The sequence below is a fragment of the Cyclopterus lumpus genome, chromosome 4 (assembly GCF_009769545.1).
Source record: "Cyclopterus lumpus isolate fCycLum1 chromosome 4, fCycLum1.pri, whole genome shotgun sequence".
Classification (NCBI taxonomy): Eukaryota; Metazoa; Chordata; class Actinopteri; order Perciformes; family Cyclopteridae; genus Cyclopterus; species Cyclopterus lumpus.
Window position 1 is genome coordinate 19,944,828 of NC_046969.1, and position 21,873 is coordinate 19,966,700.

Below are 21,873 nucleotides of genomic sequence, written 5' to 3' on the forward strand. Positions count from 1 at the left end.
CAATAACTCAGCTGAGAGCTTTAGCACTTCCAACACAGCTGGAGTTGCCCTTCTTTATTAATTCAGCTCTTTTTCTTTGTAACACCAATATCTTGATTGTATAATAAAAAAGAAAAGGAAAAAAGAAAACACTAGCCCAGGTGTATTCCATCTTTTAAATATTTGACACCAGTGTTGACGGTAAAACATAACATTCATGATGTTAATAAAGCCAATTCATGATATACAGATATGACAACATTAAATATGTTTACAGTACAACAGATCATTTGTTGTCAAGAGATTAACTCGATCCAGTCTGGAAAAACAACCATGATTTTAATATAAAAACATCTTCTCAGAGTTAACATATTTTAACATCTCCTTGGCATGGAGTTTCCAGTGAGAACAACAATGCATATAGAGCACAAACGCCTGTTATGCATGTCAATCTCTATATATTGCTGTACTTTAAATCCTCAAATGAATCTCATGAGCACAATAGTGGGTAAACATCGTCAGAAAGTAAAAGCCTGATAAAATGGTTGCATATACTTAGTTGTCTTCTTCACCAATTACAGTCGACCAGCATCATAAAACAAACATCTTATATGTGGTTTGATTTGAATTAGCACTTGTTCTCAATTGAACAATGCAAATACAGCTGGAAAGATCTGATTGCAACAATAAACTTTCAGATATTTTTCCATAACCACTTCAAAATGTTCGGAATCATTCTGTAAAAAAGCCAATCTCTTCCTTTGACTTACCAATATATTTAAAGCTGTATTTTCACACAGACACTGTGGAGACAAAGCAGGTATAAGGACAGGAGGAGAGGAAAAGATGAGAGGCACTTCATGTCAGAACAAGGTTAAGGAACCATCACTGTGGATCAAAGTTTAGCAACCGCCATTTTGCATCATTAAAGCAGCCTCTAAGGTGTTGATTAATGGCCGATCGGTCAATGCGCTATTCATCTGTGAAACCCTCACTTTCACAGTCTATTCTCTTAAAAATGACACTTGAGTTGATATTGCATGTTCGCCTCCTATTTTTGAACCTATTAAGACGAGGGTAATGAATACCTGCATCAGTTAAAATTAAGAAATGGTACATGATCACGATGCAACTACATAAGTAAGATAGAACAATGACTTCAAGAGTCATGGTGAATGGCAGCATCCATTATTCAGAGCTATTACTTTGCATGTTCTGTGTGTATGTCAACGAAAAGGGAGGAAAATGGCTTCTTCCATGCGTCTTCCATAGTGGGGTGTGCTAGGGGCTCGCCTTCCTCGCACTGACAAGGTAACCCTTAGCCTTGATAATGCCCCTGCTCTTAACAATAATGGAGTAGCGAAGGACCCACTCCAGCCTCCAGTCAGCAGTGGTCAGGTCCTGCGTTCCCTCCTGCACCGCCTCCTGGAATGTGGCTGCTGACATCAGCTCTGTAGAAACATGAAGCCGAAAGAAGAGCCGTTTGTTTAAAACTCATGAAAAACAAAGACAGGTAAAAGTAAACTGTGCAGCACACACAGTGCAAAGAACTTACCCAAGACACCTGAAGACATAAATCTTTAAAAAATAAAAAATAAATATAAAAAAGGTATATTTTCAAAAAGAGGCTAGTCAAAATTATACTTTCCGCATCTACGAGTATGTTCAATTCAGTTTATTTTGTATAGCCAAGAATTAAAAAAAAAAACAATCTCTCTCCCCGGATGGACAGAAGCTGTCATGTGTCTGTTAGGGTTGCACACATGCAAATGTAGTAACAGAACAGCTGTATGTGTCCGCTTGAGTGTGTCGGGAGTATATTTATTTGGGACTATTTTCAGCCGAGCATTACTCTACATTTGATGTTGTAGTCATTCCGCCAGAAGGACAGTGCATGTGAAAATAAACTACACTAGCCATAGTCACGATAATGTTGAAACGTGTCACTCAGTGCAATAAAATGCCTCACTGATGTGTTTTTAGGAGTAAGATTTATTATATACAAAAATAAAACTTTCCTTGAGGCAAATTTGTTATATTGGACTATATCAATATAATTAAGTTGGTATGTCTGGCTTTTTCTACACATACTATACTTGCTAATTGGATGAATTCACTGTTTTGATGACATTTGCTGCCAATTAGTAAAATATAGAAAATTAAAAAGCGTAGCCTTCAATGTCTAATTAAATAGTGAAAACACTTCATTTGGAACTACTCAACTCTTCTTTTTAATTATGTATTTAACAGTTTTGCATTAAGAAACTTCCTTACAAACCCATCTGACAGAAAAAAAATGAATTTCACCTTTAGGATCGTTGTGTGTGAGCAGCTGGATGTCAAACTCCTTGGCAAAGGCTGTGAGCTCAGGAGGCATCACACAGCAGGAGGCCAAGTTGAACTGGTTACTGCTGGGCTTCACCTGTACAGGAGAGGGTATGGTTCAGCCTTGGTTTGGTTCAACATAGGAAATGGCACACAGTGGTACACTGGCCAAAAGTTCATAATAGAAAAGCACATTACTGCTTTTATAATCTATAAATCCAACGTATAAATCAACATATATGTTGCTTCTCAAGTCATTTATTGAATAAAGCCTGATTGGACAAAATTTGTGCATTATGGGTTGTCATTTGACATTCAGTTTGAGGAGGTCACGACACCTGATTAATTACCTGACAAGCAACGATCGTGCGCTTAGATGATCGTTTGGATTTTTGTCATGTCAGAAATTTTGTTTCAGTACATTTTGTCAGAGCTTGTGTCAAATGACAAAATGCCACGTAACTAGTGGCTTCTGAAAGCGTTTCAGTCAAAATAACAGTTTTGAATGAAACATGTAAGGAATATTATTGGGATTAAATAGAGGTTCAGGTTCTGGCCATGCAGAAAGTTTGGTTAAAAATGTGTAGTTCGAATAAACATAAAGGACACAACAAATGAAAACAAAGTGTCTGCACAGCTCAGAAATTAAACACATTAAGGTTCACATCCACAAGATGTCCCACTAACCTGAGCCCAGTTGTAGAGCTGTTCCAGTAAGTCTTTGTCCAGGTCAGAGGTGCCAATAGCAGCAATCTGCTGGCTCCTGACCAGAGCCTCCAGCTCCTCCCATGCTGGCTGAAGGTGGGCCAAACTTTGGCTGTCACTTTCCAAGGGCCACGGTGGCGCTATGATAACAGAGTCAAGCTGGGACACTGCCAGCGTCTGGCAGACTAGGGATGAGGGACAGACAAGGCCGTAACACAAGTAGAGTTCAGTTTCCTAAAAAGGGCAGTGATTAAAAAAAGAAGGGGAAAAAAGGGGGCCATCAAATTATAGCTGAAGAGAATTAAGGCTCACCCATCTCCACTGCATCTCTGATGGAGGATTGAAGTGACTCACACAGGAACAGCTTGACTGCGAAAACAAGCCATGAACGTGTCATTTCCCCGCATGCTGCTGTTGTTTTGTAGTTGTATTGTTAACATTTATTAACTTTTTACTTATTACTTGTTTAAGGATTTCTTTCATTTTGATTAAGCCAGTCATTATTGGGTATGCTCTGATCAATGAATCAGCCATCATACAAATTACTTAACATAGATGATTGGGGTGGGGCGGGCAATATGAAGATAGAGATAGATAGATAGATAGATAGATATCGACAAAACAATATAAATATTTCCCTATATCGTTAACCTGCATTATGGCAGTATTAACACCATTTACACCGATTTACGGTCTGAACTGGAGCAAACGGTAAAACAAACAGAGCTTGAACCTAAACGGGTGCTATTTCTAGAAAACTATCACCAACTTAGCATAAAACAATCTTTGCAACAAGTTTTGCCAACATGCCTGAAACTGGACTGCAGGCTATCCTTTGTAATTAGTACTACAGTAAACAGAAATGCCTGTTTTGTTTGTGGCCGCTTACGTAAGAACAGTATTTCTGTTGCACAACATACAACCATGCACACCACCAGATAGATAATAATTCAATGTATATCAATGTTTGACGCCATCACACTACCTGTCCATTACAGTGGCATCAATGTAAACATGGTAAGCCAAAAAAAAAAGCACTGCATTTAACCGTGGTTATTATAATCAGTGAGGTTATTAAGGATATATATTACATGCAGTTGATTCAGACTGAGAGGTTTATGTATACATTATTATGGGTAATTTCTCTCAGAAATGTGGTGGACTAGAAGTAAGTAAGCTTCAAGTACATGAAAATTGTACTTGTACAGTACTTGTGTAAATGTACTCAGTTCTTCTTAGATCTAGCCTTTTAATTCTGCTCTCAAAGTGCACCAGATTGATGCATTTTACTTTAAAAAAAAAAAGTACAATATTTTCTCCCTAAAGGGTCTGACGTTCACCCACCAGTCTCATGAACTCCTGTGGCAAACACTCCAGTACTGACCTGAAACCCTCAGTTCATCCCTCTCTTCGGGCGTAATAGCATCAGTTTCCTGGGGAATGGAGCAGTCCAGTGTGTCTGGAAAATCCTGCACGACAAGCACTTCATTTAGAGACGGCATATGTGTTTTGACTGCAACCCACTTCAGAGCTGAACTATCTAATATTGATGGCTTCATCGGTGTCTTAAAATATTGTTTTTTAACCATTAAACGAATGACAGGACAGACAGAAACCTTACAGACAGCCACGGTGTTATATTTGGCATTTTATGTGCACCGCTGACAACGAGGTAAAATGTGCCCACAGGCTGCATGCATCACTGATAGATTTTGAAAGTCATAATTAAAAAAAAATAATTAAAAAAAACACAGGTTCCCTGTGGGAATTTCTTGTAAACAAACAAAAGTTATGTTTACATTCAGTGTTACTCACCCATGAGCATTTAGACTTGATGTCTAACAGATGTGATGAATGCATTTTCCTTCCTCATAAATTTTTTGGAAAGCTGATTTTTCTACAAAGTTTGAAACCTGAACAGTTTACATCCATGTTCGAGCACCTCGTCTTCTTCTTTCAAGTCACTGTTGCTTATCTTTGCGCATTACAGCCACCTGCTGATCAGTGGAATACTGGGACACCATTGACGTTTTAACATAACAGGAACCACTCAGAAAGACGGCTTTATTCAATTTCATTCAGGCAAAAAGGAAACGAAAATATAGGTTGGAAGTGTTGGTCTGATTATTTTTTTAAAAATGGTATGTGAGGCTATTATCACCGGGGTTTTTTTTACAAGGGAAAACATGTTTTTAGTGTGATCTATCATGAGAGGAATCTCCTCTAAATTTGTTTATTAAATGCAATTTTATTTTTATTAAATGCCCCAAAATATTTTGCAGAGAAGACTTATGAAGAGATTTGTTTATTACAGTTCTCTTAAGGTGAATACGTGTCAACACATCACACCTACTAAATTTAAAATTCCCATCACATTATCATCATGAAGTGCATTGTTGAAAGAAGATTGGCATAACAGGACGAGAACTTCAAAAAACACAGATCTTTTACACAGCTTTAAGAAGTGTCTGTGTTTATCTGCCAGTAATTTACACCCAACACAGCCTGAAGACCACTCAGGACCTCATGCGCTTTGTATTTACCAGCCCTTAGGTCAACTCTTTCAAACTTCCCCCATCCCCATGAGAGTCCCGTGTGCGTGGTGATAAAAGTTGAAGCAGATTAGCGAAGCCGAGCAGAACCGCCAGTGCAGGGGTGTGATCAGCAGGAACGGTGGCTCACTACGGGAGATCCTGCATCGTTTTAAATCTCCATTTCAGTTTCGACAGAACATGTTAGATTGATGAACACAGCTGAATGAATAATGCAGTCTAGAAATCCTGTCAAAGTTAATGAACAAAACCCCCACGGCAAAGTTTCTGTACAAACCCCCACACCCCTGCAGACTGACGCACATTTGGAATGGCGCCTTTGGCAGGCAGCACTGCATGAACATTCATCATGACAGCTTCTTTTCAGGAAGGCTAGAGGCAACCTTTGATGTTCATCACTACAGTTATTTTATTTTCCTAAGCACTGGAACCGTACTGCCCGGCAGCCTTATTCACATGCTGCTGGTCTGACTATAACTGAACGTCAGAGAAATGAACCATAGTATTTGCATTATGTAAAAAAAAAAAAAAACGTGCAAAACTAGTAAGAACAGAACAGCACTACATGAACACATTAAACATCTCCCCACCTTTGATGGCGGCTTTGTTGTGGAAAACCAATCACTAAGCGTGGCTTGAATGCAGTCTTGAAGCTGAAATAAACAGAACAACAATTGTAAATGAACATCTGTGAAACATGCATATTGTCAGTAAAGATCCCTGAAACTTGGCTGAAGCTGAACAGCTTTGTATCCTCAGCAGGCCCCACACACCAACATCTGGACAGTGCAAAGTGTTAGAAACAATGAAATCAGTGAGACAAATATATTAACGTCCCAAATCGGCTCAAAGTGTGGGACAAAGATAGGAGACAAGTCACGTTTAAGTGCTGACCAGTTTTATTTCAAAACCACAACTATCCCAAAAGGACAAGCATGGGGTGAGGAGGCCAGCTGCATCAGTAGGGTAAAGAAGTCTATGGGCGAGTGAGAAATCTCTGTGCGGGTGCAGATGATAATAGAAAATGTAAAACCAAAATGTAAATATAACCGGCCGAGCACAGAGAGCGGCGGAGTTGGTTGTGTTAAAGTTCAGAATAGAGTGAATTGACAATACAGAATTGAGTTAATAAAATAAATTAGAGCAGAAACTGGCTTCACAACCTATGTAATCTTTTTTCTTTTCGTTGTGGTATGTCAGCCACATGGTCTACTACGGGACACTACAGGCCTAAATAGATGTGTGATAAGCCAAACATATGCCCTTTAATATCTCAGTCAAGCTCAGGTGATCATCACAACATGAACAAACTGTAAGGTGAACTTTGGACTAAAGTACCTCCATTACAACCATGCTTTGGAGGAGGTTTCAAATCTTAAAACGAGGAGTGACGTCTCTAAAGCAATTAGGAGAAATAAACACTGACCAAAACCCTTTTAGGAAATCACTGCCGAACCTTTAAAATAACTACAGTGAACATCTATGCAGTGACAAAACGACTGGATTGGTCATCTATTGTCATAATTAACTTATTGTCCGAGTCATTAATTAGGCAAATTGCCAAAACATTCACGAGTTATGAGGATTTGTCGTATACATTTAATATATTTGGAGTTTAAATTGTCGTTTAGGTGCAACACTACAGTTATGAATGTACACGTCACCGTTTCAACACTCATAAAAATAAAGCACCTGCCTCCAGGTGATGAGTGTCACCAATTTGCTCTTTCCAGGCGTCACGTGCCACAAACAGTTGGTGATATGAGAGCAGCCGACAACAAACAGTCATCACCGGTTACTGTTCGCTCAATGAAAGTAAACCTTAAGCACATAAATAAGACTCTAGCCAGGTAACGTAAACTTGAAAAGGCTAAAGCTAATGAGCTAAACTGTCACTCAAACGCAACACAACAAGCTGACTTACGTCCGTCGTTTTCATTTATACAGGTTTCGGGTGTCTCACCTCCTCGCTGGGAGAGCACGGGCATTTCTTTTTCAGGCGACTTCGGTTGACCAAGTTCCCGGTGTGCAGCCGCAGGGTCTTGGCGTGGATCAACAACATCTTCGCCTCGCTGTTGGTGTTTTGGGGATCCATGTGGTTGTCCCCGGGGGCGGCAGAGCTAACGAGTTGCTAACCGGTGTCCGCGTGCGTTCACTCCGAACAGAAATCCTGCCGCGACTGTAACGGCTGAGCTGTCGCGAGGACAATAGCACCGCGCGGCCCCGCCCCCCACGGCTGCTGTAAAAACTATGAAGTCAGGATGACTTGCACTCGGTGAGTTGACTGACTTGTTGGTTTGGGTGGTTGCTTGGAGGCTGTTATGGAAGCGAGCCGGTCGGTCACGCCCACACGGAAGTGTCGGCGAATGTCCCGTAAAACCCGGTAGGGCTCGCGTGGAGTAACGGGCTGCATCTATGGTACGGAACCGGATCCATTGGAATGGATTTGTACGTATTGGATGCAGTTCTTATTTCTGACCGCTAGGTGGTGGTGTCGCGTTTCTAATTATTTTTTTATCAAGCAGCGATGACAACCTTACGCTGAATACTTATATGAAGAACAAAGCACCTTGATTTTATTTGAGATTTGAGATGTTCAAACACGTTTCAACACCACTGGCAAACAGAACAAAACAACAATAGAAAGACAAAGAGCAAGAGGTGCAGCAGCTGAGAAGGCCCTGTCACCCCGGGTCCAGCGCTTGGTCCTGATGGTCTTCAGAGTGTTTCTACCGGCGGACCTGAGGAAACGGGTTGGGGCGTACCTCAAACAATTTATTTTTCTGTCCCTGTGCTGATGCAACAACCAAATTTCCCCTCTGAGGACAAATAAAGGCGTATTTTATTTTTTCCTCTAATCCACAACATTCATGGGGCCATATTGTACTTTACACACATTCTTTGCAGATGAGGTTTCACTTATGAGCAGAACACAAAAGTACACATGCACTGCTTTAGGAACAGTTGAACCTGTTAGCACACTTGTGAAAAAGAAAGTGCTTGGATTTGATATGGAAAAGAGTCCTGGCCTTAACCTCATCCAACAGCTTTGGGATTAACCGTCTGGATCGCCGACACCATGCGGGCCTTATCGCCCAACACGAGTGGCTCACCTCACGGACACTCTTGTGTCTGAATGGCAGGATCCAAATTCCTCTGAAAAGCCTTCCCAGAAGAGTCAATGCTGTTATAGCAGCACATTGGTGTCCTTGGTTTCTGAACGAGACGTTACCAATCACGTAACGGCATACATAATGTTTGTTGAATGTACTTAACTTGAATCTGTAAAACATATCAATATATTACAAATAGACCTGCAGTAGCTTATATTTGGTATTTGGTAGAAACACATTGCAACACAATTCTCATTATTCATGATTCAGACAACATCATCAAGTTTTCTTGACATTTGGAAGCAATCAAACTATCGCGGGATGAGATGACTATGAGCGAAAGAGAAAGTAAACTATATTAAATCCTGCCTTTTTCTTCAGAACATATTTCTTTCCGGACCTCAAGGGAAAACTACTTAGTGAAAACTATTTCCTCTGAAGAAAAATATTGAGGACACTGAGGTCACTATGAAGTCACATTTTACAACTGTTAAAAGCTAACACATGTTGGGCTTTTAATGGGCTGTTATAGTGGAAATACTGAACAGTTAAAAATAAATAGAACATAAAAGGTACAAATAGTTAATGCATTTTCTGAGAGGGGCAGCTGTTTTTTTACTGTGGTGGTCTGATAAAGGTTGTTTAAGGTTGAAGGGGCTCCCACAACCCCTTTTTGCTTCTATCTTAACCACTGAAATACAAATATACTCGCACGTGCATTTGCACACAATTACGCACAATCACCCACACATGCTGTCACTTAATTTGTGATGAAGCTTGGAAACAACATTCATCACACATCAGTATATGGGCTTACTGACACCCCACTTTTCCTTCTCTGTGTGTTTATTTATTTATCTTGAATGTTCTGATTAATTTAGCACCACCACAGTAAACAAATGTGCAGGTTTTACTTTATTTACAGTGGTGCAGGATATAATCATAGATTAGATATGGATAACAATGCAAAGGGACATGAAGTACATACCGTTATAGATTTAGCATTTCCTATGAATAAGATTTGACGCAGGGTGGTCCTGAAAAAGGGTTGCGGCTGTAAAAGGAAGAGATGGGGATAACCAATTGTACATGGGCCCTGTTCATGCGATTTAAACTACGTGTAATAGACACACAATAAACCAACTTTGGAAGGGATCGTACATCTGGAAAGCGTCAGTGACTTCAGATTAGATCAGCCTTTGTGTGAGGAAGTAACGGTCCAGCTGCATTGGAAGGCACCGACATCTCTACCTAAGAAATAAGTTGTTCAGAACCTTTTAAATGCTTGTAATATATCCTTAAATCACAGCCACTTTAACAAAAAGAAGTATGCACAATGATCAGAAAACAACATAATTATCAATGTTTCAGCCATAGAATGAGATCTCGATGTGAGGAACCTCAAATATATTATCGATTCGGCTCGGCTCTCAAACATGTAAACAAGACTGTTCTGGCCACAAATCTACTTGTTTGTGTGGTGGTTTGCCTGAACTTCTCCTCATCCGTCTGTGTAAATCATTGGTGTGTCCACACGAGCAATGTGTGTGTGTGTGTGTGTGTGTGTGTGTGTGTGTGTGTGTGGATGGTGGTGGGAGGGGTGAGTATGGTTTTATGGGATTGAGTGACCAAATTTCACTTCTACTGAGCAGTTGGAGTGTTGTTGACATAATAGAGTAGGTGTGGTAAAGGAGGGAGGGCATCTATCAAGTGTGCACTATCAAACAGAGCAACGACAAGCGCCACTGGTCAACAGGTTCTCATGCCAGCACATCCTGGGAAAGACTGAAGGTGAGCAGGTACGTCCCTTTTGAAATAACCTCAAGCCTTGTGTTATTCTTGGTGCTTTTGTAATCTTTACTGTGTACACACGTTGCTGAGTTTAATAAGAGATGACTGCAGAGAGAAACTCCAGACATAATTTATCGTACGTGCGAGATACATATATAATCTGTTCTTGCATCTTTCTGTTTTGCTCTGCTCTGTGTATGTGTGCGTGTGTGTGTGTGTGTGTGTGTCTTTGCAGTGAGCAACAGCAGCCACGGCCATGAAGTCCGCCGCTCTCTTCTTACTTCTGATCCTCTCCTGCATGCACCTGAGTCTGGAACAAGGTAAGTGGAACAAATCAGATTGGATTTACAAAAGAACTATGACATTATAAAAGCACATTTTCTTAGTTTGACAATATATATATATATATATATATATTTTATAATAACTCAAATCTGTGCAGGAAACTGTTTTAGCATTTTTACACTGTCAGTTAAAAACAACAAATATGGACCTGACTGTGTGTGACTGTGGAGAATATGTTGAGTCTCGCTTGACCAAATTTGCTTTACTATTATAGACGGCTTTTATGTGGTCATCTTGTGACACGTTGGAAAAATAGTAAACAACACACATTACTTTTACTAAATTAAATAAATCAACAGATTTTTTCACCTCAGCAAAATACAGAACAATATATCCATTATGGATGTTGCACATGTTGTGGAGACATTGGAGTGAAACTGACAGTTTCTTCATTGATAAATCTAAATTGAATTTGCCACTTCAAAATTCTTATTGCTGATTTATACTTTTTAAGTGATCACTGCAGCTTATAGCTGACTTTTCAGTAGCTTCTTTACAGATAAACATCCGAGGCATTCCAAATTAAGGGACGGGGCACAGTGTAAAAAACTAAATTCTTCCAATTTTCCCCCAAAATAAAGTGAGGAAAATAAAAAATGTCCCTATTAAAACCTTTTGGGAAATTACTGCTTGTTAATGTTTAAAAAAAAAAATCACGATAAAAATATGTTTTAGTGAAAGATTCTGTATAAATTAAAAACGCTATAAATTAATTACAAGTTAGGTAGTAAGTGACTATTTACAGTGAGCAGGAGTGTAGCCAGGATTTTAGATGATGAACTTGATGATCTTAAATAATACTACTGATGTGTGCAGGTTTCTGATGAAGAAGAAGCCATCACATACAAAACAATGGACCCGCTGTGCCAATCCAGATGACATGTGGGTCCAGGAGCTGATGGAGTCTGTGAATATGAGAAAGCGGCATTTGGTTAAAAAAAAGTTACACAACACACTCTCACAATGAAAAACTGTAATTCCCTGCAGAGAAACTCAGTGACTGTGATCGTGTAAATCTTCACCGTACAACTTTCCTACCTGTAGACCACTTAAAGGAGAGAAAGAAGAAAGGAATGAGCGAGAGGAGAGCAGATGTTTCACCTCCGGTTCGGCATCATATATCACCTTTGACCACATGGATTATGTTTCACCAGGTATTTCCTGTGCTGACGGAGAATGTAAATGTGCACGGTTCACTATAACACGAACATACCATACGGTATGCGTTATTGCCAGTATAGCAACATTAATTTAAATGAGCCACTGCTATGACTGTTCATTTCTCTGTGATATGTAGCACCTGCTAGGAATGAGCCACTGTTTGGCAGCTTTGAAATGCATTGGCAGAGTGTGTGTGTGTGTGTGTGTGTGTGTGTGTGTGTGTGTGTGTGTGTGTGTGTGTGTGTGTGTGTGTGTGTGTGGGATGTATATCTAAAAGTGGGGATAAATTGAAAGTTTTTTTGTACGATAGATTTCCATATTTTTATATTTGCAGTATCATTTTATTTTGTGTCTTTCTGTATCAAATAAAGAGCCAATACAAACCAGACTCTCGTTTTCTATATTAGTTTATGATGACATGTTTTACATCAGTTCTGTCATGATTTGGTGATGCAACGGTTGATTTTGGGGTGAGATCTTAACTGGATATCCATGAAAGCAGGCTCAGACTTGGTCCAGTAATCTCTCACAGTCTGCATTTGGCATCAGCTTGAACCAATAATGAACAACATGAGCCATCCGTCCACAATATGAAACGTGGCTCTATTGACAGTTGGTCTAAAAAGCTGTTTTTCATTGGCTTGACGATAACAATGGTAAAACATCAACATGAAAGTTAATGATCTAGCATGTCTGACAGGATTTAAACAATGCTCCGGCTCCCACGTGTACATTGAAACATCTTGCTCTGAAGTGATCCTTTTATACCTAGCTTCAATCCGATTGATCTACAGTCTTCACTTAGTGCAAAGATGTATTTCACACTCATACAAAGTTAGGCTTCATTTCTCTGCAACACTCCCTCCAGTTTATGATTGTAAATGTGAGTGCCCGTAAATCAGAAGTGTATCTGTCTAGCAGGGTAAGATCCTGCAGATAACATGTTGTCTCACAGTTCTGCTTCATTCATCCAAATGTAGGCGACATCGTGATGGAGTTCAGGTCTCTCACAGCGGAAACCAGAACAAGAAACCAGACCTTGACAGAGAAAAACAAAAAGCCGGTGTTGGCGGTTGTCCTTGTTTTTCACTCCATGAAGCATTAACAAAGCGCTAATCACGTACCAGGGTGTCACAGTTGACCCTCTTTTGGATTCAGATCGCTGATTGCAGTCGAGTACCGCCCTGAAGCTGTTTCTCATCATCCGTTAGTGAAAGTTTTTATTCGATTCATTAAAAATAAGACGTGTTAGAAAATGAGAGACGTGTTAGATCTCGCTTCAAATGTACCCTATTTAAAGGATATTTACGCTTTCTTGGTTTACTCTTGAACATTACAGAAGGAGTGTTTGTTTTTTTAACACCACCAGTTATTGATCGCAAACATTATAAAGCTAAACTGGTTAATAAAAAGGACCAAACTTAGTGGTTCAGTAACTGCTGACTAAACTCGACACATTGATCTTACTCTACTAGATGGTTTTGGGTAAGAGTGGAACTCTTTGCAGCCACTTTCATCGCCCGGTGCTCGGGTGCAAGAAGATAATTGTCTAGGCAAAGTGGTTACTCTTACGCAACCATCTCAAATGTGCTTTTATGAACTGTCATTTATCCAGAGCTCAAGACAGTTCTTTCACTGCCAAATGCAATCATAAACAAACGCTCACTTTTTTGGTTGGTACCTCGGCTCCCCATGATAATCCCAGAAGGTTAAAGGCACACAAAGAAAGAACATAGATGACATGAACGTGAAAGAAAAGCAGAAGAGAAACTGAATTTCACTCGTCACTTTAATTTTAATCAGACACGGGTTTGTGACTGAATCAAACAGCGTATTGTATGAAATCATGACAGGAGACTTTTTTCAAATATTTTGTGGCGTTTACGAGTAGTTAAGAGACAATACACATCAGATTTTAAACTGATTAAAAAACCATGATTATTCCCCAATAAATCAAACCTCCGAGTGATGTGAAAATCAGCAATATCATTATCGGATTTGATTGAAGCATTGTTTAATAAACCTTTGATCACCTCAAAGTAAATGATTTACTCTGCTTTAAAAATACTTAATCTCCCAGGATGCATCAGTTCAGCTCGTGCAACCTTTCTGAAACCGGAGCTGCAGACGGTATTACCGTTGGTTGTTTAACTTTCATTCTCTGTCATAATTATTCACTGCGTCATGAATAGGCTCCTGCAGTTACATGACGATAACTGATAACAGCGATTTTCACACGAGTCAATATTGAGCAAGAGCTTTCTAAACAAACAGCGAGTCGAGACTCCTTCTTGGCACTCGAAGGGGCCTTGATCACGCGTTCTGCTCCTGCGCACACAACGTCTACACATTCCTGTGTGAAAAGTCCGCGGGCTGCAGCTTCAACACTTTATTGCTAAATGTGACGCTTGTCACGGTGTCAATCGCTAATCAGAATGGATGTGCATGCAGACACCTGTCAGAACTGGCGAGGTGACGGTAAAAGGCAAAGGAGTGATGTCTGGCTCACGGAGACCGTTGTACCCTCGAGGGGAAGTGAAAGGTGAAGTGAAGGTCCATTTGACTTCGCAGATTAGGATTAATTCAAGTGCCACAGTCTCAAAAAGAACTCACAGTTTAATGCTTCATCACTCTGAAGAATTCACAAATGCATCATATTTCATTTTCAGCACTTTTACAGGAAGTGCGAGAGATGGTTCCAAAATCAGTTCATGCAAACTTGCTCAAACGTCAATGTTTTTTCAACTTTAGGGCTCATAAGGAAGCCTGAAATCTTTCAATCTCTCAGTGGAAATCTCTCTGTAGTTAAAATCCTAGCTAGAGTCTTGCATGCAGCAGAACAATACATTAATATTATCCTGCTGGAAGGAAAGATGAGGAGATTTAGGAAGAATATTTCAGAATGAATGTTTGAAAATACTGTTATTCTGATTAATGAATTTAGTCTTACTGTAATTATTAAAACAGATCAACATAAAGTTCAGGCAGAACTCATGAAGCGTTTATAAAAGTATTGCCTTAAAACATGAGCAAACATAAGCACAATATAATACAATTGTAAAGAATGTAAAACAATCTGTGTGCTCCAGACTTGTTGTGACAATCATAAAATATGCCTAGTATTTACAATTTTGTTTTATAAATATCTTTATAAATTAAGGCATTTTAGGCATCTGTTTTTGTTTAAAACAAAAAAAGCACATGTAGGTTTGCTGCAGAACATTTTTTTTTTGTTCATTTGGTCTTTTGTTCTGGCTTCACGTGCTGCTAATTGTGTTCTTTGCCTGATGTAACCTTTTCCCAGGACAATATTCCATAATCGCAGGTTTCATTTCTGTTACCCGAGCATGTTCTTACTGTCTATCTTATTAGGATTACCTGTAGCCTTGGCTTGGTTCAGTAGATCTAGAGGGATTTAAAAGATGTTGATGGCCATATAGTGATTGATGAATGTCGTGCGTCAGTAAGCTTTTGTTGGTGATGTAACAATCAGAACACAAAGCCATAGCAGATTACTTAAGGATTACTTAAGAAAGGTGCCCTATTCCATAAGATAGATTTGATTTACACTGTGGGACAGAAGAAGAACCCTCAGACCTCTCAATACCTCCATGTGTTTGCCATTTCGGTCCAGCATTGCGCAACTTGAGTATTTCGCAGCATGTAACATAACGCCTCACAAATTAATAAGGGAGCCATGAATTGAGTGACGCGAGCACATAGACGCACATGTTTGTGATAAAGTGCCCCAACTAAAGCAAGTCCAGTTCAGTTCATTCTCTTTACAGTACAACGCAGACAGCCGAGGGATCGTGTTTGTCCAAAGGTGCTACAGTCCACTTCTTCGGACTCCCGTACTCATCAGGGTGAAGCGCTGAATAACCCACCGCCTCCACTGTCCTCCTCTTCTGGACCCGATGGAGAAGGATCCGGTAGGTACCAGTCAATGGGCTACGACTGTCTAAGCAGGGATTGTTTTGGAAATGGACTTTGGAAATACCCAGATCGGACAGCAGAGTCTTCACCTCCTGCTCCTCCACACACAGAGTCTGGTTGGTGTGGGCAAAGTGTGCTGGGGACAGGGGCAACAAGACATACGGAGGAGGGTACTCTATCCCCTTCAGCCATGCACTGTTTGCAATCTGTGTGACAGACGAACGATCGACGGGCACAGGCCGCAGCATGCCCTTAATCGCCAGCTGGCATGGATAGGGCACATAAGCAGGGATACTGTAGGCCCCCTGAAGGATGCAGCGCTTCAACCTCCCAAGTTTGTCTCCATAAAAGGGCATAGTGCCCGTCACCATGAAGTACAAAAGAATCCCTAAGGCCCAGGTGTCTGAATAGCATCCAACGTAACCTTTATCCTGAAACAGCTCAGGAGCGGCGTACGGCGGCGAGCCACAGAAGTTGGTGAGGAGATCATTCGGGCCGTTCTCTTTGCCGAAGCCGAAGTCTCCCACCTTGATGCAGTAGCTGGTGGTGTAGAAGATGTTCTCTGCCTTGAGGTCCCTGTGGACAATGTTGTTGTCGTGCTGAAATATGACCAAAGAAAAGGGAGAAATCTCAGGAGGTTTTTTTTTTTTGACATTTTAAATGCATTTTTAGGGAAATAAAAGCTTAACAATCTATGAAATATGTAACAATAATAACTTTAATTCTCCTTCAATGTTATTTCTTGTAATGTTGCACTTTTTTTCTACTATATTTATTTGTACTCGTTTTTTATATATATATATATATATATATATATATATTCTAAATAAAAAAATATGAACATAACAGAAACATAGTGAAATATGTATACAAAGAAAGTGTCCCTTCTAAACTTCTCAGATGGTTTACCTAAATGATCAAAGAGGTAAATGTATCCAATATTTCACAATAAAAGCAACAAACACATTGATGCATCAGTAATAACGTCACATACAACACTACCATGTCACAGACAGGGGGCATTTTTCTTCATATTCATAATCATAATTTCAACATCATATTTTCACACTGTTATGAGTATCAAACAGCTATTATCATTATTATTAGTATTAACACTACTGAATCTTAGTTGGTTAGGTTTTCTGAAGTTTTAAAATGTTTATTTGCAGCAGAAAACGTTTAAGCAGACACAAGATTACACGTTTTTTAAAATTAGGATATAAAAGTCCACAATTATCTGGCATTAAGGGGCTGAATATGTTGATCACAACATCCCTAGTTTGAGACTGACAGAGAAATATGTGTTGCATGTGAGCTCCCTTCATTTCCTCATCACCTCTGCACAAGCCACTATGAAAATAAAGGCAGAAATCTATAAATGCATATACTTGCATGCCAATAAACCTCAAATGAATATGGTGAAAAAATTAACCGATTGAGCCTTTAAAACAATCTGACAAACACAACTCTAATTCAGATTTGAATGACTCATATGAATCATATGAATGTGCAGTAGATGGAGACCGCTCTCAGACCGGCAATAAAGCTCACCATGTGTTTAACAGCAGAGAGGACTTGTGCAAAGACCAGCTTGGTTTCCAGGTCGTTAAGCTTCCCCCTGGTGGTGATTCGGGAGAACAGGTCTCCACAGCTGCCGTACTCCATCACCAGATACAGCTTCCGGCTGGTCTCCATCACCTCGTACAGCCGCACTATGTTGGGGTGGCACAGTTTCTCCATGCAGCTGATCTCTGAGGAAATCATCGGCTGGATGCTCTCGTCCAGACGCAGCTTATCCATGATTTTGATAGCGACTCTCTCTGAGTCAGAAGAGGGGGTTGAGGGGAGATGAGATGTCAGCGAAGGATTTAGAGGGTCTAACAAGGTGACAGGTCAAAATAAGAACAGAACATTCTTAAGAGATCTAATCCCATGAGACTGTTACATGCACACAAGGAGAAGGCTAAAGGAGGTTATTTGTGGCATCTAATTAAATGTGATAGTCGCAGCATTACTTTTAGGTATGATAAAAATGTGGCTAAGCAACTTCTAAACCTGCGCACACACGCACACTCAAAAGAGTAGTTTTCATAAAGGCTTTTCGACAGAAAATTAATGCACTGCAGGGGTCGGGAATATCTGGGGTGATCAGAAAGGCTTATTCAGGAGATCAGCCTACTCATATTATTCATGTACACACTGTGCACACTGTGTATATAACAGAAAAGTTAAACCTGGCTGTCCACAGGAACGGCGAGAATGTGCATCCTGTCGGAGATAATATTCATTCTCAGTAGATTCAAACCCCCTTTATTTATTTTTTACAAGACCAAAATAAAAACACAAAATGTAATTGTAACTGTTCTTGAATCCTGGTATCTCTTTGGAGTTCTGTTTAAAAAGTGATATTGAGCCATTTTACAGGAGTAAAAAGTTTCTTTTTTCCTTCCCATCTTTTATTTTTTAATTCTACAATGTTCCTACATATATTTTCACTGTTGTGTCCTGCATGCATTTCAACAACAACAACAACAACGAGCAACGGTTGTAGAATCCGTCACACAGATAGACGGAGTCACAGGGCTCGTTAGCTTTGTGCTTTCAAACAACGTTTGTAAAGGTTTAAGAAAACTGCCTGTTACGGGTTTGAAGAAAAACATCAACACACCAATAAATAGGATAAAAACACATAAATAACCTGATTCCTGACCTTTGGTCAAGGCATGGATGCCCAACCTGACAGTGGAGAAATTCCCCTGCCCGATCTCTCCGCGCAGCTCGTAGAAGCCAACTCTCCGACCGAGCATCAGGTCGTTGACGGTCCTCTCGTTGTGGGCCATGTCGTAGACGACCCTCTCAAACGGGGACTGCCTCATCCTCTCTGATTCGGTCAGCTGTGGGATGGCACTTATGGCCGCAGAGGCTGGCGGCTTCTTGGCTATACTGTCCGCCACTCGAGCCTCGTCTTTGGGTTTTTTGCTCTCCTTCTGCTTTGGCCAAAGGCGTGCTTTGATAGCTTGAAAATAAATGTAAGGAGCAAGAAAGCCATGAAGATATTCAGGTTCCTTTGCAGATGATAACAAAAATCTGTTGGCACCACTTTGTGAAATGTGGAGATTGTTCCACAAAACAATGTTAAAATTAGGATAAATGTACTTTGTGTTCAGTAATTGCGCACCTCTAACATTGCATTTGTTGGAGGAAATAGCCGAGTACGCTTGAGTTATTTTTGTACTGGACCAGAGAAGTCTTACAGAGGTCAATGTGTGGCTGTTACATGTATAGAACATTGGTAATGAGATTGACCTCCATGTGACCTTTTGAGCTAAAACGTCAGGCCTCTTTCACAACAATCCTGACCTGGCTTAACAGTATCTTGTGCTTAGTTGGTTTCCGTTACAAGACAAATAATACCCAATTATGTACATTTTAAGTTCATTTACAAATGTGAATATTTGCTCTTGTTTTATCCTTTTGTTGCCAATATACAGTTTACAACTTAACTGACATTGAAGCTATTCTCAGGATACAAGGGGAGCTCTTCTTTTGACAAAGACTTCTTACACCTTTCTGGTGTCGCATTGTATGAGCTTTAGAGGTCTTGATGATGATGCTGATATCACATTTGCATTCATCTTTGGACGAACGCGGGAAGTCGACCTTTCCTGTTTTTTTTTCCTGATTCTTTGCACACAGTACTCAAGTCTCAGCACATTTATCTTAAAAACTGGCCAAAGTATATTCATGTTTTCCCAAACAAAATAATATTTGGAGTAAACAATTATATAAAGCATATATCCTATTTATTTTGTCATTACAGGAAACAGTTCATTAAAGTTCAGCATTAGACAAAGAGCAATGAGCAACAGGGTTAGATGTCAAATTGTTCATCCGTCGAGGCTTGAGCTCTGTGTGGGCGTCTTATAGAGCAGATATATGACAACATTTTAAAATGAAGTAGCCAATGCCATGGTTCATAACACGGACAACTGGCACTAAACTTCATTCAATCTACAGTGTACTAATGCTCTGTACCTTCTTCTGGTTGCCGTGGGCTAAATTTAGTTTGCGGTAGGCTTTAAGTGGCGAGGATTACAAGCTTCTTTTAGACAGTGGATTAAGGCACAATACAGTATTAGTGGGTCTAGTCAAATTTAAATCGATAAAAAAGGTTGACTTGATTATTTAAAACTAAACTTTTTCTCTTGTTTCTTTTGTGACTGATACACTTTTTTTGTATTGTACTGTATTCTGTACTTTAACATGAATAACTTTGAATTTACATGCAGTGAATTATGCTGAACATGTAAAACCAATTGCCTTTCCAAAATGTAAACAATTTAGGGCTAAATATAGATGTATAGTCACACAGCCATTTGCCAGTTTAAATAGGCTAAAAGTGAAAAATGAACCTAGTATTGCAGATAGGTTAGAAGCCATTAACAGGAAGTAGTTTTGGGTTATGAACAATATTGTTGGCTGTTGTCTAGCCTTTTCTATTTGGTATTAGATTATTGGTAAACCATAAATTATTGATGATATGAGTTTTCATTTTCTGAAAAGCAACCAAGTCCTCAATTTGAAATGTTAAGTCATTAATTGAGGGTTTAATCATCCATCTTACTGATGAATTAAAGCATCAGCAAGCTTGTGTTATTCTGAAAGTCAAACACAAACAAGCTGTATTCATGACTTGATACCCAAAAGTTGTTCTTTTGAATAGCCAATAACTGATCTATGAAGCATGAATACATTATATATTAGGCATTAATGAAGCCATGAATTATACACTATAAACCCTTTATGAGTGTTTTATTATGAAATGGTACCCGCATTTCAAACAATGCAATACTTTCTGCAAACCTTTCTACAAATCTGACTGAAATAGAATAAAGCCAATACATTTACCTGGGAGCTGCGGATCCTTCATGTCTGTCCCTCAGGCTCGCCTGACTCTCACTGAACATGTGAATGGAGCTTCAGAGGACTAAATCTCTTGTCACAATCCTATTAACACAGTGTATTAGTGAACTGCTTATTAGGTTATTATCTGTCATAGACGAAAACGATGTAAATGCTGCATACACACTTTTAAAGAATGAACTAATCACTAGTTATATTAGTTTTTATACTGAACAACGGGTGATACATAATTCATGTAGGCTATCAGATAATTTTGCACCTATAGCCTAATCTGTGAAAGTGTCAATGTCATTTATACGTTGCTTCACTGACATCTAAATAAAACAAGGTATACTAAATAATATATAAGTTTACACTCAAAACAATATATAAAATACTACATTGTGTGTACATTTAATTATTGAAAACTTGAATGTTACACATATTAGCAGGTGGTTAATGTTAACAGATCTACTTTGAGAAGGAAACATATAAAAAAGGTAAAGAGGTCATTTCAATCTTGAATATTATTATAGCATAATATGATGCTAATAAAAGATGTTGTTATATGTGCTCATGTTTGTTTACATAGTGGAACATTTAGCATTGGCAGTTCTCTCAAGAGTTGGTTGAGACCAAAACGCAGGAAAAATGGCTGAGTGAGACACGACTTTAAAAGAAAGCTACTGTTGCTACATGTCACCTGTTTGCTTACAGTTTGCATTAAAACATTACTGGGTGTAAAATATCAGTGTTATGTGTACAGCTTGTTTCTGCCCCCAAGTGGACGAAAAGCACAGAGAAACAGAAACAGAGAAACAGTTTTGTTGTATTCAAGTACATTTCTTACCGGTTGTAGTGGAAGGATAACACTCCTCATCCATTGTATTACTTTCAAAATAAAATAAAAAAACAGGATTCACTACCATCAACATCTTGACAAAACCTCGCCGTGCAGGGCAGGATTGACGTTTACTTCTAGCCAATAGATAGGGCTTACTTCGCATTCCGACCAATCACCGACGACGATTGGTTGGCGGGAGAGGAAAAGGCGGGGCGTCAGA

The 21,873-nt window shown here is 39.5% G+C and overlaps 2 protein-coding genes across 2 annotated transcripts; both read right to left on the bottom strand.

Annotated features, from left to right (window-relative positions):
• Positions 1-141: 141 nt before the first annotated feature.
• gclm (glutamate-cysteine ligase, modifier subunit) lies at positions 142-7,905 on the bottom strand. The gene is made up of 7 exons (XM_034529868.1): positions 7,525-7,905; positions 6,152-6,214; positions 4,394-4,478; positions 3,322-3,378; positions 2,992-3,194; positions 2,287-2,401; positions 142-1,430 (listed from the first exon to the last, which is right to left on the bottom strand). Exons 1-7 carry the CDS (start codon positions 7,654-7,656, stop codon positions 1,261-1,263), a joined length of 825 nt encoding a protein of 274 aa, XP_034385759.1. The 5' UTR covers positions 7,657-7,905; the 3' UTR covers positions 142-1,260.
• A 7,361-nt stretch (positions 7,906-15,266) lies between these two features.
• LOC117729605 (serine/threonine-protein kinase NIM1) lies at positions 15,267-21,719 on the bottom strand. Its single transcript, XM_034530849.1, has 5 exons — positions 21,660-21,719; positions 20,816-20,914; positions 18,618-18,923; positions 17,459-17,727; positions 15,267-16,506 (listed from the first exon to the last, which is right to left on the bottom strand). The coding sequence occupies exons 2-5, from the start codon at positions 20,835-20,837 to the stop codon at positions 15,754-15,756; spliced, it is 1,350 nt and encodes a 449-aa protein (XP_034386740.1). The 5' UTR covers positions 20,838-20,914; positions 21,660-21,719; the 3' UTR covers positions 15,267-15,753.
• Positions 21,720-21,873: the final 154 nt, after the last annotated feature.

Bases quoted from the DNA above. Each gene is read 5' to 3' on its own strand.
- gclm (XM_034529868.1), bottom strand. From the start codon at position 7,656: ATGGATCCCCAAAACACCAACAGCGAGGCGAAGATGTTGTTGATCCAC. The intron at 3,379-4,393 runs GTCAGTACTGGA...TTGTTTTCGCAG, and splicing joins GGATGAACTGAGGGTTTCAG to TCAAGCTGTTCCTGTGTGAG. The intron at 2,402-2,991 runs GTTAGTGGGACA...TCTCCTGTACAG, and splicing joins AGCTCTACAACTGGGCTCAG to GTGAAGCCCAGCAGTAACCA.
- LOC117729605 (XM_034530849.1), bottom strand. From the start codon at position 20,837: ATGAAGGATCCGCAGCTCCCAG. The intron at 18,924-20,815 runs GTAAATGTATTG...TTTATTTTCAAG, and splicing joins GAAGGATCCGCAGCTCCCAG to CTATCAAAGCACGCCTTTGG. The intron at 17,728-18,617 runs GTCAGGAATCAG...CTTCTGACTCAG, and splicing joins CATCCATGCCTTGACCAAAG to AGAGAGTCGCTATCAAAATC.